The 15,360-nt window shown below is 37.8% G+C and overlaps 1 protein-coding gene across 2 annotated transcripts; it reads right to left on the minus strand.

The window, feature by feature from the left end:
- Positions 1–6,405: 6,405 nt before the first annotated feature.
- On the minus strand, positions 6,406–7,933 carry LOC132365466 (tetratricopeptide repeat protein 8-like). 2 transcript variants are annotated; one of them, XM_059922193.1, is made up of 4 exons: positions 7,821–7,933; positions 7,428–7,767; positions 6,570–7,337; positions 6,406–6,480 (listed from the first exon to the last, which is right to left on the minus strand). In XM_059922193.1, the coding sequence occupies exons 1-4, from the start codon at positions 7,931–7,933 to the stop codon at positions 6,406–6,408; spliced, it is 1,296 nt and encodes a 431-aa protein (XP_059778176.1). The 2 variants fall into 2 exon arrangements, with proteins under 2 accessions (XP_059778176.1, XP_059778175.1); XM_059922192.1 differs by having other exon boundaries at positions 6,570–7,767.
- Positions 7,934–15,360: the final 7,427 nt, after the last annotated feature.

A 15,360-nucleotide genomic window follows, 5' to 3' on the forward strand; every position in this document is an offset into this window, starting at 1 on the left:
AACAATGATGAACAACACAATAAATGAAACTAAAATTTATCTAGACGTAATCAATAGCAGAATAACTGAGGCAGAAGAATGGATAAGTGACCTGGAAGAGAAAATAATGGAAAAAACTACCACAGAGCAGAATAAACAAAAAAGAATGAAAAGAAATGAGGACAGTCTCAGAGACCTCTGGAACAACATCAAACACACCAATATTCAAATTATAGGCGACCCAGAAAAAGAAGAGAAAAAGAAAGGGACTAAGAAGGTATTTGAAGAGATTACAGTTGAAAACTTCCCTAATATTGGAAAGGAAATAGTTAACCAAGTGCAGGAAGCACAGAGAGTCCCATACAGGATAAATCCAAGGAGAAACATGCCAAGACACATATTAATCAAACTATCAAAAATTAAATACAAGGAAAACATATTAAAAGCAGCAAGGGAAAACCATCAAATAACATACAAGAGAACCCCCATAAGGTTAACAGCTGATCTTTCAGCAAAAACTCTGCAAGCCAGAGGGAGTGGCAGGCCATATTTAAAGTGATGAAAGGGAAAAAAACTACAACCAAGATTACTCTATCCAGCAAGGATCTCATTCAGATTTCACAGAGAAATTAAAAACTTTACAGACAAGCAAAAGCTAAGAAAATTCAGCACCACCAAACCAGCTTTACAACAAATGCTAAAGGAACCTCTCGAGGCAGGAAACACATGAGAAGAAAAATACCTACAATAACAAACCCAAAACAATTAAGAAAATGGTAATAGGAACATACATATCACTAACTACCTTAAATGTAAATGGATTAAATGCTCCAACCAAAAGACATAGACTGGCTGAATGGATACAAAAACAGGACCCATATATATGCTGTCTACAAGAGACCCACATCAGACCTAGGGACACATACAGACTGAAAGTGAGGGGATGGAAAAAGATATTCCATGCAAACGGGAATCAAAAGAAAGATGGAGTAGCAATTCTCATATCAGACAAAATAGACCTTAAAATAAAGACTATTACAAGAGACAAAGAAGGACATGACATAATGATCAAGGGTTCAATCCATGTAGAAAATATAACAGTTGTAAACATTTATGCACTCAACATAGGAGCACTACAATACATAAAGCAAATGCTAACAGCCATAAAAGGGGAAATCAAAAGTAACACAATCATAGTAGGGGACTTTAACACCTCACTTTCAGCAATGGACAGATCATCCAATATGAGAATAAATAAGGAAACACAAGCTTTAAATGATACATTAAACAAGAAGGACTTAACTGATATTAATAGGACAGTCCATCCCCCCAAAAAACAGAATACACTTTCTTCTTAAGTGCTCATGGAACATTCTCCAGGATAGATCATATCTTGGGTCACAAATCAAGCCTTGGCAAATTTAAGAAAATTGAAATCATATCAAGTATCATTTCCGACCACAACACTATGAGACCAGATACCAATTACAGGAAAAAAATCTGTAAAAAATACAAACACATGGAGGCTAAACCATACACTACTAAATAACCGAGAGATCACTGAAGGAATCAAAGAGGAAATCAAAAAATACCTAGAAACAAATGACAATGAAAACATGACGACTCAAAACCGATGGGATGCAGCAAAAGCAGTTCTAAGAGGGAAGTTTATAGCAACTCAATCCTGCCCCAAGAAACAAGAAAAATCTCAAATAAACAACCTAACCTTACACCTAATGTAGGTAGAGAAAGAAGAACAAAAAGCCCCAAAGTTAGCAGAAGGAATGAAATCATAAAGATCAGATCAGAAATAAATGAAAAAGAAATGAAGGAAACAATAGCAAAGATCGATAAAACTACAAGCTGGTTCTTTGAGAAGATAAACAAAATTGATAAACCATTAGCCAGACTCATCAAGAAAAAAAGGGAGATGACTCAAGTCAATAGAATTAGAAATGAAAAAGGAGAAGTAACAACTGAAACTGCAGAAATACAAAAGATCATGAGAGATTACTACAAGCAACTCTATGCCAATAAAATGGACAACCTGGAAGAAATGGACAAATTCTTTAAAAAGCACAACCTTCCAACACAGAACCAGGAAGAAATAGAAAATATAACAGACCAATCACAAGCACTGAAATTGAGACTGTGATTAAAAATCTTGCAACAAACAAAAGCACAGGACAAGATGGCTTCACAGGTGAATTCTATCAAACATTTAGAGAAGAGCTAACACCTGTCCTTCTCAAACTCTTCCAAAATAGCAGAAGGAGGAACACTCCCAAACTCATTCGATGAGGCCACCATCACTCTCATACCAAAACCAGACAAAGACATCACATAGAAAGAAAACTACATGCCAATATCACTGATGGACATAGATGCAAAAATCCTCAACAACATACTAGCAAACAGAATCCAACAGCACATTAAAAGGATCATACACCATGATCCAGTGGAGTTTATCCCAGGAATGCAAGGGTTCCTCAATATATGCAAATCAATCAATGTGATAAACCATATTAACAAATTGAAGCAGAAAAACCATATGATCATCTCAATGGATGTGGAAAAAGCTTTCAACAAAATTCAACACCATGTATGATAAAAACCCTCCAGAAAGTAGGCATAGAGGGAAATTACCTCAACATAATACAGGCCATATATGACAAACCCACAGCCAACATCGTTCTCAGTGGTGAAAAACTGAAACCATTTCCTCTAAGACCAGGACAAGACAAGGTTGTCTGCTCTCACCACTACTATTTAACATAGTTTAGGAAGTTTTAGCCACAGCAATCAGACAAGAAAAAAAATAAAATGAATCCAAATAAGAAAAGAAGTAAAGCTGTCACTGTTTGCAGATGACATGATACTATGCATAAAGAGTCCTAAATATGCTACCAGAAAACTACTAGAGCTAATCAATGAATTTGGCAAAGTTGCAGGATACAAAATTAATGCACAGAAACCCCCTGCATTCCTATACACTAACAACGAAAAATCTGAAAGAGAAATTAAGGAAACAATCCCATTTACCACTGCAACAAAAACAATAAAATACCTAGGAATAAACCTACCTAAGGAGACAAAAGACCTGTATGCAGAAAACTATAAAACACTGATGAAAGAAATTAAAAACGATACAAAGAGATGGAGACATATACCATGTTCTTGGATTGGAAGAATCAACATTGTGAAAATGACTATACTACCCAAAGCAATCTACAGATTCATTGAAATCCCTATGAAACTACCAATGACATTTTTCACAGAACTAGAACAAAAAATTTCACAATTTGTATGGAAACACAAAAGACCCCAAATAGCCAAAGCAATCTTGACAAAGAAAAACGGAGCTGGAGGAATCAGGCCCCTGGACTTCAGACTCTACTACAAAGCTACAGTAATCAAGAAAGTATGGTACTGGCACGAAAGCAGAAATATAGATCAATGGAACAGGATAAAAAGCCCAGAGATAAACCCACACACATATGGTCACCTGATCTTTGATAAAGGAGGGAAGAATATACAATGGAGAAAAGACAGCCTCTTCAATAAGTGGTGCTGGGAAAACTGGACAGCTACATGTAAAAGAATGAAATTAGAATATTCCCTAACACCATATACAAAAATAAACTCAAAATGGATTAAAGACCTAAATGTAAGGCCAGACACTATAAAACCCTTAGAGGAAAACATAGGCAGAACACTCTATGACATAAATCACATCAAGATCCTTTTTGACCCACCTCCTAGAGAAATGGAAATAAAAACAAAAATAAACAAATGAGACCTAATGAAACTTAAAAGCTTTTGCACAGCAAAGGAAACCATAAACAAGACAGAAAGACAACCTTTGGAATGGGAGAAAATATTTGCAAATGAAGCACCTGACAAAGGATTAATCTCCAAAATTTACAAGCAGTACATGGAGCTCTATATCAAAAAAACAAACAACCCAATCCAAAAATGGGCAGAAGACCTAAATAGACATTTCTCCAAAGAAGAGATACAGATTACCAACAAACACATGAAAAGATGCTCAACATCACTAATCATTAGAGAAATGCAAATCAAAACTACAGTGAGGTATCACCTCACACTAGTCAGAATGGCCATCATCAAAAAATCTGTAAACAATAAATGCTGGAGAGGGTGTGGAGAAAAGGGAACCCTCTTGCACTGTAGGTGGGAATGTAAATTAACACAGCTGCTATGGAGAACAGTATGGAGTTTCCTTAAAAAACTAAAAGTAGAACTACCATATGATCCAGCAATCCCCCTACTGGGCATATACCCTGAGAAAACACTAATTCAAAATGAGTCATGTACCACAATGTTCACTGCAGCTCCATTCACGATAGCCAGGACATGGAAGCAACCTAAGTGTCTATCAACAGATGAATGGATAAAGAAGATATGGCACATATGTACAATGGAATATTACTCAGCCATAAAAAGAAACGAATTTGAGTTATTTGTAGTGAGGTGGATGGACCTAGAGACTGTCATACAGAGTGAAGTAAGTCAGAAAGAGAAAAACAGATACCTTATGCTAACACATATATATGGAATCTAAAAAAAAATAAAAAATAAAAATGGCTCTGAAGAACCTAGAGGCAGGACAGGAATAAAGACGCAGACGTGGAGAATGGACTTGAGGACACGGGGAGGGGGAAGGGTAAGCTGCGACGAAGTGAGAGAGTGGCATGGTCATATATACACTACCAAATATAGAATAAATAGCTACTGGGAGGCAGCCGCATTGCACAGGGAGATCAGCTTGGTGTTCCGTGAACACCTAGAGGGGTGGGACAGGGAGGGTGGGAGGGAGACGTAAGAGGGAGGAGATATGGGGATATACGTATATGTATAGCTGATTCACTTTGTTATAGAGCAGAAACTAACACACCATTGTAAAGCAATTTTACTCCAATAAAGATGTTAAAAAAATAAAATGTGTTGTTTTCTGTTCCTTTTTTTTTTTTAACATCTTTATTGGAGTATAATTGCTTTACAATGTTGTGCTAGCTTCTGCTGTACAACAAAATGAATCAGCCATACATATACATATATACCCATATGCCCTCCCTCTTGCATCTCCCTCCCACCCTCCCTATCCCACCCCTCTAGGTGGTCACAGAACACCGAGCTGATCTCCCTGTGCTATGTGGCTGCTTCCCACTAGCTCTCTATTTTACATTTGGTAGTGTATATAAGTCCATGCCACTCTCTCACTTTGTCCCAACTTACGCTTCCCCCTCCCCGTGTCCTCAAGTCCATTCTCTACATCTGCATCTTTATTCCTGTCTTGCTCCTAGGTTCTTCAGAACATTTTTTTTTTTTTAAGATTCCATATATATGTGTTAGCATACGGTATTTGTTTTTCTCTTTCTGACTTACTTCATTCTGTATGACAGACTCTAGGTCCAGCCACTTCACTGCAAATAACTCAATTTCATTTCTTTTTATGGCTGAGTAATAGTCCACTGTATATATGTGCCACATCTTCTTTATCCATTGATCTGTCAATGGACACTTAGGTTGCTTCCATGTCCTGGCTATTTTAAATAGAGCTGCAATGAACATTTTGGTATATGACTCTTTTTGAATTATTGTCTTCTCAGTGCATATGCCCAGTAATGGGATTGCTGGGTCGTATGGTAGTTCTATTTTCAGTTTTTTAAGGAACCTCCCTACTGTTCTCCATAGTGGCTGTATGAATTTTCATTCCCACCAAAAGCGCAAGACGATTCCCTTTTCTCCACACCCTCTCCAGCATTTACTGTTTGTACATTTTTTGATGATGGCCATTCTGACTGTTATGAGGTGATACCTCATTGTAGTTTGGTGTGGTTTTTTTTGTTGTTTTATACACATTTATTTTAAAGCATAATATATAAGAAAAAGTAGAGTGTTTCACAAAGCACTTGATAAAAAATAGCTTTAAGTACAATTTTTTATCTCTAAAGTCTCTACCAAGGATAAGTATATACACTTTTAGTCATAAACGTGCAATTTTAAAGGCAGATTTCAGACCTTTTAAGCTACATGATAGCCAATGGTCAGATAAAGGACATTAAAAATGTGAATTTATAAAAATTTGAGGAAATTCATGAAAATGTTCTGTAAACTTTATAAACAAACATCTACCATATAATGTGGTAGATTTCATAATCTGCTTACAAATGCTTAAATACTTTCTTTTATAACATTATCTTATAAAGTTATTATTATAAAGTTTTAAATATTCTGGTTTAATTTCCCTTATGTCACCTTCACTAATATCAAGCACAGGTTTGTACTACACATATATATACACTACTGTTTCCCTTGCATAATGTCCCTCCATAAGAATATCTTTAGTCTGAGGAAAAACCGGAGCATAGCCAAATGCCACTTTAACTGCTTAATTAAGTGTTAAGTGCCCAGGTGATCTGGAAATGCTGCTTCAGACTTCTGAGCAGCAGTGTAGCTCCTCTGTAGATCTCCCATCTTATCAGATACTGTTGCAAAATTAAAATGCGGCTCATACATGTGGGGTGCTAAGGATGAAGCAGCTTGCAACTGTGCAGTGCTCTTGCATGTTTGACATGGCCCTTCCACATCTCCAGCACGGCCAGGTTGTTGTAGGTCTCTGCATGTTTATTGCTGTTAACCAGACCCAGCCTGAAGCACTGATGGGCCAGATTCGTATCTCCTATTCCCACAGCTACATGTCCCAAGATGTGCCAGACCTCAGCTACCTCCTCTTCATTTTCAGCCAGGGAAAGGGCACGTTCAAATGAGGTCAGAGTCATATCATACTGCTGGGCATAGAAGCAACAGATCCCCAGGTTGTTGAAAAGCTGGGAGTTATAAACACCCATCTGCAGGAATCGCCTGTAAAACCGGAGAGCTACTTCTGGTTGATCAGAATAAAAATGGTTGCTTCCAATGCATGCAGTGGCTTCCACCTGAGTGTTGTCCTGTTTCAAAACCTCTTTGTGGTATTCAGTGGTTGATGAAATATTGTTCATTTCCTCATAGATCCTGGCAATTCCACAAAGTAGGGTTTCTTCTCCTGGAAACTTATCTAAGCCTTGTTTGAAAAGATTTAAAGCAGTCACAGGTTGATCCAATGAGATGTAAACTTTTGCCAAGTAGAGAAATGTATCTACCATTTCCTGCTGCTTCAGGGCTGATTTAAATTGTTTTTCTGCTTCAAGATACATTCCTAACCTGTAGTAACATTCTCCAATCTGCACTTTCCACCACCAGTCCTTGTACTGAGAATGCTCTGTGGAAAGGGCAGCCAAATCCACAGCAGTCTTAACGTCATTTTCATGATGAAAGATATACTCAAACAAAGCCTTTGCCAATTTAGGTTTCTGGGCATACTTTCTTAAATTCAGTCTAGATAAATTTATAAAAGGTCCATCAGGACTTGTAAGCATGGAAGCCATTACCAGCCTAAAAAATCTTCCAGATGAGCTGGCGATAGGGTAAGCTGTGTAGGCAGTTCTGGGTGTTCTAATGGCCTGTTCCATAGTGCTTGGCCTTCCACTTTGTACGCTGGGTCTAAGGAAACCTGTAATGGGTATTCCAGCTTGAGTGATTGGCCTGACAGCTGGACTAGGCCCTCCTGTCTGGTTACTTCCAGGGAGTTTCAGAGATGTTCCAGGACGTGGAACTTGAGCATTTTTGTTCAGTATCATTCCTGCAATTCCTTCCTGATCTACGTCAATTTCTTCTATGTACACCCCTTCATTTAGTGCTCGTGCTTTTAAAATCTGGGCTGCCAGCTTTGTAACTTTGTACAAATTACTTTACCATGTGCCTCAGTGTGCTCAATCTGGTCATAAGGGGACTTCTCCAGCATCTGCATGCACAGATCTGCACAGAGCTGGAACTTCCTGTGCCTAAAATAGCTCCAGGCCAGGAGCAACGGCTCCATCTCCAAGCCCATGGCGGCCGGGAACCAGCCGCGAAAGACCGGGGCCCAGCCCAGGGAGGGCAAGGGGCGAGGAGCAGCTCTTTGTAGTTTTGATTTGCATTTCTCTAATGATTAGTGATGTTGAGCATCCTTTCATGTGCTTGTTGGCAATCTGTATATCTTCTTTGGAGAAATGTCTATTTAGGTCTTTGGCCCATTTTTGGATTGGGTTGTTTGTTTTTTTTGATACTGAGCTGAATGAACAGCTTGTAAATTTTGGAGATTAATCCTTTGTCAGTTGCTTCATTTGCAAATATTTTCTCCCATTCTGAGGGTTGTCTCTTCGTCTTGTTTATGGTTTCCTTTGCTGTGCAAAAGCTTTTAAGTTTCATTAGGTCCCATTTGTTTATATTTGTTTTTATTTCCATTTCTCTAGGAGGTGGGTCAAAAAGGATCTTGCTGTGATTTATGTCATAGAGTGTTCTGCTTATGTTTTCCTCTAAGAGTTTTATAGTGTCTGGCCTTACACTTAGGTCTTTACTCCATTTTGAGTTTATTTTTGTGTATGGTGTTAGGGAGTGTTCTAATTTCATTCTTTTACATGTAGCTGTCCAGTTTTCCAAGCACCACTTATTGAAGAGGCTGCCCTTTCTCCATTGTATATTCTTGCCTCCTTTATCAAAATTAAGGTGACCATATGTGTGTGGGTTTATCTCTGGGCTGTCTATCCTGTTCCATTGATCTATAGTTCTGTTTCTGTGCCAGTACCATACTGTCTTGATTACAGTACTTTGTAGTATACTCTGAAGTCCGGGAGCTTGATTCCTCCAGCTCCATTTTTCTTTCTCAAGATTGCTTTGGCTGTTCAGGGTCTTTTGTGTTTCCATACAAATTGTGAAATTTTTTGTTCTAGTTCTGCGAAAAATGCCATTTGTGGTTTGATAGGGATTGCATTGAATCTGTAGATCGCTTTGGGGAGTATAATGATTTTCACAATGTTGATTTTTCCAATCCAAGAACATGATATATCTCTCCATCTGTTTGTATCATCTTTAATTTCTTTCATCAGTGTCTTATAGTTTTCTTCACACAGGTCTTTTGCCTCCTTAGGTAGGTTTATTCCTAGGTATTTTATTGTTTTTGCTGCAGTGGTAAATGGAAGTGTTTCCTTAATTTCTCTTTGAGATTTTTCATCGTTAGTGTATAGGAATGCAAGAGACTTCTGTGCATTAATTTTGTATCCTGATACTTTACCAAATTCATTGATTAGCTCTAGTAGTTTTCTGGTAGCATCTTTAGGATTCTCTATGTATACTATCATGTCATCTGCAAACAGTGACAGTTTTACTTCTTTTCCATCTTGGATTCCTTTTATTTCTTTTTCTTCTCTGATTGCTGTGGCTAAAACTTCCAAAACTATGTTGAGTAATACTGGGAAAAGTAGACAACCTTGTCTTGTTCCTGATCCTAGAGGAAATGGTTTCAGTTTTTCACCATTGAGAACGATGTTGGCTGTGGGTTTGTCATATATGGCCTCTTTTATGTGGAGGTAAGTTCCCTCTATGCCTACTTTCTGGAGGGTTTTTATCATAAATGGGTGTTGATCTTTGTCAGAAGCTTTTTCTGCATTTACTGAGATAATCATATGGTTTTTTCTCCCTCAATTTGTTAATATGGTTTATCACATTGATTGATTTCCATATATTGAAGAATCCTTGCATTCCTGGGATAAACCCCTTGATCATGGTGTATGGTCCTTTTAATGTGCTGTTGCATTCTGTTTACTAGTATTTTCAGTTCCTATTTAAAAAGAAGAAAGGTATAAAAATCTATGTTTCAGAGATTTGTTCAAGATGGCGGAGTAGAAGGACGTGTGCTCACTCCCTCTTGTGAGAGCACTGGAATCACAACTAACTGCTGAACAATCATCGACAAGAAGACGCTGGAACTCACCAAAAATGATACCCCACATCCAAAGACAAAGGAGAAGTTGCAATGAGATGGAAGGAGGGGCGCAATCACAATAATATCAAATCCCACAACCACTGGGTGGGTGACTCACAAACTGGAGAACACTTATACCACATAAGTACACCCACAGGAGTGAAAGTTCTGAGCCCCAATTCAGGTTTCCCAACCTGGGGGTCCGGCAACAGGAGTAGGAATTCCTAGAGAATCAGACTTTGAAGGTTAGCGGGATTTGATTGCAGGACTTCAACAGGACTGGGGGAAACAGAGAGTCCACTCTTGGAGGGCACACACAAAGTAGTGTGCGCATCAGGACCTGGGGGAAGAAACAGTAACTCCATAGGAGACTGAACCAGACCTACCTGCTAGTGTTGGGGGGTCTCCTGCAGAGGCAGGGGGTGGCTGTGGCTCACCACGGGAACAAGGACACTGGCAGCAGAAGTTCAGGGAAGTACTCCTTGGCATAAGCCCTCCCAGAGTCTGCCATTAGCCCCACCAAAGAGCCAGGCAGGCTTCAGTGCTGGATCACCTCAGGTCAAACAACCAACAGGGAGAGAACCCAGCCCCACCCTTCAGCAAACAAGCGGATTAAAGTTTTACTGAGCTCTGCCCACCAGAGCAACACCCAGCTCTACCCATCACCAGTCCCTCCCATCAGGAAGCTTGAACAAGCCTCTTAGATAGCCTCATCCACCAGAGGGCAGGCAGCAGAAGCAAGAAGAACTACAATTTTGCAGCCTGTGGAATGAAAACCACATTCACAGAAAGATAGACAAAATGAAAAGTCAGAGGACTATGAACCAGATGAAGGAACAAGATAAAACCCCAGAAAAACAACTGAAAGAAGTGAAGATAGGCAACCTTCCAGAAAAAGAATTCAGAATAATGATAGTGAAGATGATCCAGGACCTTGGAAAAAGAATGGAAGCAAAGATCAAGGAGATGCAAGAAATGTTTAACAAAGAGCTAGAAGAATTAAAGAACAAACAGAGATGAACTACACAATAACTGAAATGAAAAACACACTAGAAGGAAATAATAGCAGAATAACTGAGGCAGAAGAACAGATAAGTGACCTGGAAGACAGAATGGTGGAATTCACTGTCATGGAACAGAATAAAGAAAAAAGAATGAAAAGAAATGAAGACAGCCTAAGAGACCTCCGGGAAAACATTAAGTGCAACAACATTCGCATTATAAGGGTCCCAGAAGGAGAAGACAGAGAGAAAGGACCCGAGAAAATGTTTGAATATTTGAAAATATCTGAATCAATTGAATATTGATTATAGGCGAAAACCTCCCTAACATGGGAAAGGAAATAGCCACCCAAGTCCAGGAAGTGCAGTGAGTCCCAGGAAGGATAAACCCAAGGAGAAGCATGCCGAGACATACAGTAATCAAATTAACAAAAATTAAAGACAAAGAAAAATTATTGAATGCAACAAGGGAAAAATGACAAATAACATACAAGGGAACTCCCATAAGGTTAACAGCTGAATTCTCAGCAGAAACTCTACAAGCCAGAAGTGAGTGGCGTGGTATATTTAAAGTGATGAAAGTGAAGAACCTACAACCAAGATTACTCTAGCCGGCTAGGATCTCATTCAGATTCGACAGAGAAATCAAAAGCTTTACAGACAAGCAAAAGCTAAGAGAATTCAGCACCACTAAACCAGCTCTACAACAAATTCTAAAGGAACTTCTCTAAGCGGGAAACACAAGAGAAGAAAAGGACCAACACAAACAAACCCACAACAATTAAGAAAATGGTCATAGGAATATATATACTGATAATTACCTTAAATGTGAATAGATTAAATGCTCCAACCAAAAGACACAGGCTTGCTGAATGGATACAAAAACAAGACCCATATATATGTTGTCTACAAGAGACCCACTTCACACCTAAGGACACATACAGACTGAAAGTGAGGGGATGGAAAAAGATAGTCCATGCAAATGGAAATCAAAAGAAAGCTGGAGTAGCTATACTCATATCAGATAAAATAGACTTTAAAATAAAGAATGTTACAAGAGACAAGGAAGGACACTACATAATGATCCAGGGATCAATCCAAGAAGAAGATATAACAATTATAAATATATATACACCCAACATAGGAGCACCTCAATACATAAGGCAACTGCTAACAGCTATAAACGAGGAAATAAACAGTAACATAATAATAGTGGGGGACATTAACACCTCATTTACACCAATGGACAGATCATCCAGACAGAAAAGTAAAGAAACACAAGCTTTAAATGACACAATAGACCATAGATTTAATTGATATTTATACGACATTCCATCCAAAAACAACAGAATACACTTTCTACTCAAGTGCATATGGAACATTCTCCAGGATAGATCACATCTTAGGTCAGAAATCAAGCCTTGGTAAATTTAAGAAAATTGAAATCATATCAAGCATCTTTTCTGACTACAAGGCTATGAGATTAGAAATCAATTACAGGGGAAAAAAAGGAAAACACAAACACATGGAGGATAAACAATACATTACTAAATAACCAAGAGATCACTGAAGAAATCAAAGAGGAAATCAGAAAATACCTACAGACAAATTACAATGAAAAGATGACAATCCAAAACCTATGGGATGCAGCAAAAGCAGTTCTAAGAGGGAAGGTTATGGCAATAAATTCCTACCTCAAGAAACAAGAAAAACCTCAAATAAGCAATCTAACCTTACACCTAAAGGAACTAGAGAAAGAAGAACAAACAAAACCCAAAGTTAGTAGAAGGAAAGAAATCATAAAGATCAGAGGAGAAATAAATGAAATAGAAACAAAGAAAATAATAGCAAAGATCAATAAAACTAAAAACTGGTTCTTTGAGAAGATAAACAAAGTTGATAAACCTTTAGCCAGACTCATCAAGAAAAAGAAGGAGAGGACTCAAATAAATAAAATTAGAAATGAAAAAGGAGAAGTTACAATGGACATTGCAGAAATACAAAGCATCATAAGAGATTACTATAAGCAACTCTATGCCAGTAAAATGGACAACCTGGAAGAAATGGACAAATTCTTAGAAAGGTATAACCTTCCAGACTGAACCAGGAAGAAATAGAAAATATGAACAGATCAATCACAAGGAATGAAATTGAAACTGTGATTAAAAATCTTACAACAAACTAAAGTCCAAGACCAGGTGGCTTCACAGGTGAATTCTATCAGACATTTAGAGAAGAGCTAACACCCATCCTTCTCAAACTCTTCCAAAAAATTGCAGAAGGAGGAACACTCCCAAACTCATTCAATGAGGCCACCATCACCCTGATACCAAAACCAGAGAGAGATACTACAAAAAAAGAAAATTACAGACCCATATCACTGATGAACATAGATGCAAAAATCCTCAACAAAATACTAGCAAACAGAATCCAACAGCACATTAAAAGGATCATACACCATGATCAAGTGGGATTTAACCCAAGGATGCAAGGATTCTTCAATATATGCAAATCAATCAGTGTGATACACCATATTAACAAATTAAAAAATAAAAACCATATGATTATCTCAGTAGACGGAGAAAAAGCTTTTGACAAAATTCAACACCCATTTATGATAAACACTCTCCAGAAAGTGGGCATAGAGGGAACCTACCTCAAAATAATAAAGGCCATATACGACAAACCCACAGCAAACATCATTCTCAATGGTGAAAAACTGAAAGCATTTCCTCTAAGATCAGGAACGAGACAAGGATGTCCACTCTCACCACTATTATTCAACGTAGTTTTGGAAGTCTTAGCCATGGCAATCAGAGAAGAAAAAGAAATAAAAGGAATCCAAATTGGAAAAGAGGAAGTAAAACTGTCACTGTTTGCATATGACATGATACTATACATAGGGAATCCTAAAGATGCTACCAGAAAACTACTAGAGCTAATCAATGAATTTGGTAGAGTTGCAAGATACAAAATTAATGCACAGAAATTTCTTGCATTCCTATACACTTACAATGAAAAATCAGAAAGAGAAATTAAGGAAACAATCCCATTCACCATCGCAACAAAAAAGACTAAAATACCTAGGAATAAACCTACCTAAGGAGGTAAAAGACCTGTACTCAAAAAACTATAAGAGACTGATGAAAGAAATCAAAGATGACACAAACAGATGGAGAGATATACCATGTTCTTGGGTTGGAAGAATCAATATTGTGAAAATGACTATACTACCCAAAGCAATCTACAGATTCAATGAAATCCCTATCAAATTACCAGTGGCATTTTTTACAGAAGTAGGACAAAAAATCTTACAATTTGTGTGGAGACACAAAAAACCCCGAATAGCCAAAGCAGTCTTGAGGAAAAAAAAACAGAGCTGGAGGAATCAGACTCCCTGACTTCTGACTATACCACAAAGCCACAGTAATCAAGACAATATGGTACTGGCACAGTAACAGAAATATAGATTAATGGAACAAGATACAAAGCCCAGAGATAAGCCAACACACCTATGGTCAATTAATCTATGACAAAGGAGGCAAGGATTTACAATGGAGAAAAGACAGTCTCTTCATTAAGTGGTACTGGGAAAACTGCACAGCTACATGTAGAAGAATGAAATTAGAACACTCCCTAACACCATACACAAAAATAAACTCAAAATGGATTAAAAACCTAAATGTAAGACTGGACACTATAAAACTCTTTGAGGAAAACATAAGAAGAACACTCTTTGACATTAATCACAGCAAGATCTTTTTTGACGGACCTCCTAATGTAATGGAAATAAAAACAAAAATAAACAAATGGGACCTAATGAAACTTAAAAGCTTTTGCACAACAAAGGAAACTATAAACAAAACGAAAAGACAACCCTCAGAATGGGAGAAAATATGTGCAAATAAAGCAACGGACAAAGGATTAATCTCCAAAATATATAAACAACTCATGCAGCTCAATATTAAAAAACCAAACAATCCAATCAAAAAATGGGCAGAAGACCTAAATAGACATCTTGCCAAAGAAGACATACAAATGGCCAAGAAGCACATGAAAAGCTGTTCAACATCACTAATTATTAGAGAAATGCAAATCAAAACTACAATGAGATATTACCTCACACCAGTTAGAATGGCCATCATCAGAAAATCTACAAACAACAAATGCTGGAGAGGGTATGGAGAAAAGGGAACCCTCTTGCACTGTTGGTGGGAACGTAAATTGATACAGCCACTATGGAGAACAGTATGGAGGTTCCTTAAGAAACTAAAAATGGAATTACCATATAACCCAGCAATCCCACTACAGGGGATATACCCAGAGAAAACCATAATTCAAAAAGATACATGCACTCCAATGTTCATTGCAGCACCATTTACAATAGCCAGGTCATGGAAGCAACCTAAATGCCCATCAACAGACGAATGGATAAAGAAGATGTGGTACATATATACAATGGAGTATTAGTCAAAAAAAGAAACGAAATTGGGTCATTTATAGAGACGTGGATGG

This window comes from Balaenoptera ricei, chromosome 4 (assembly GCF_028023285.1).
Source record: "Balaenoptera ricei isolate mBalRic1 chromosome 4, mBalRic1.hap2, whole genome shotgun sequence".
Lineage (NCBI taxonomy): Eukaryota > Metazoa > Chordata > Mammalia > Artiodactyla > Balaenopteridae > Balaenoptera > Balaenoptera ricei.

What these genes read in the sequence shown, in the direction of transcription:
- LOC132365466 (XM_059922192.1), bottom strand. Translation starts at nt 7,933, where the DNA reads ATGGGCTTGGAGATGGAGCCGTTGCTCCTGGCCTGGAGCTATTTTAGG. An exon ending in GAGAAGTCCCCTTATGACCA is followed by an intron (nt 7,768 to 7,820) that starts GATTGAGCACAC and finishes AGTTACAAAGCT; the next exon opens with GGCAGCCCAGATTTTAAAAG. An exon ending in GGAAGGGCCATGTCAAACAT is followed by an intron (nt 6,481 to 6,569) that starts GCAAGAGCACTG and finishes GTATCTGATAAG; the next exon opens with ATGGGAGATCTACAGAGGAG.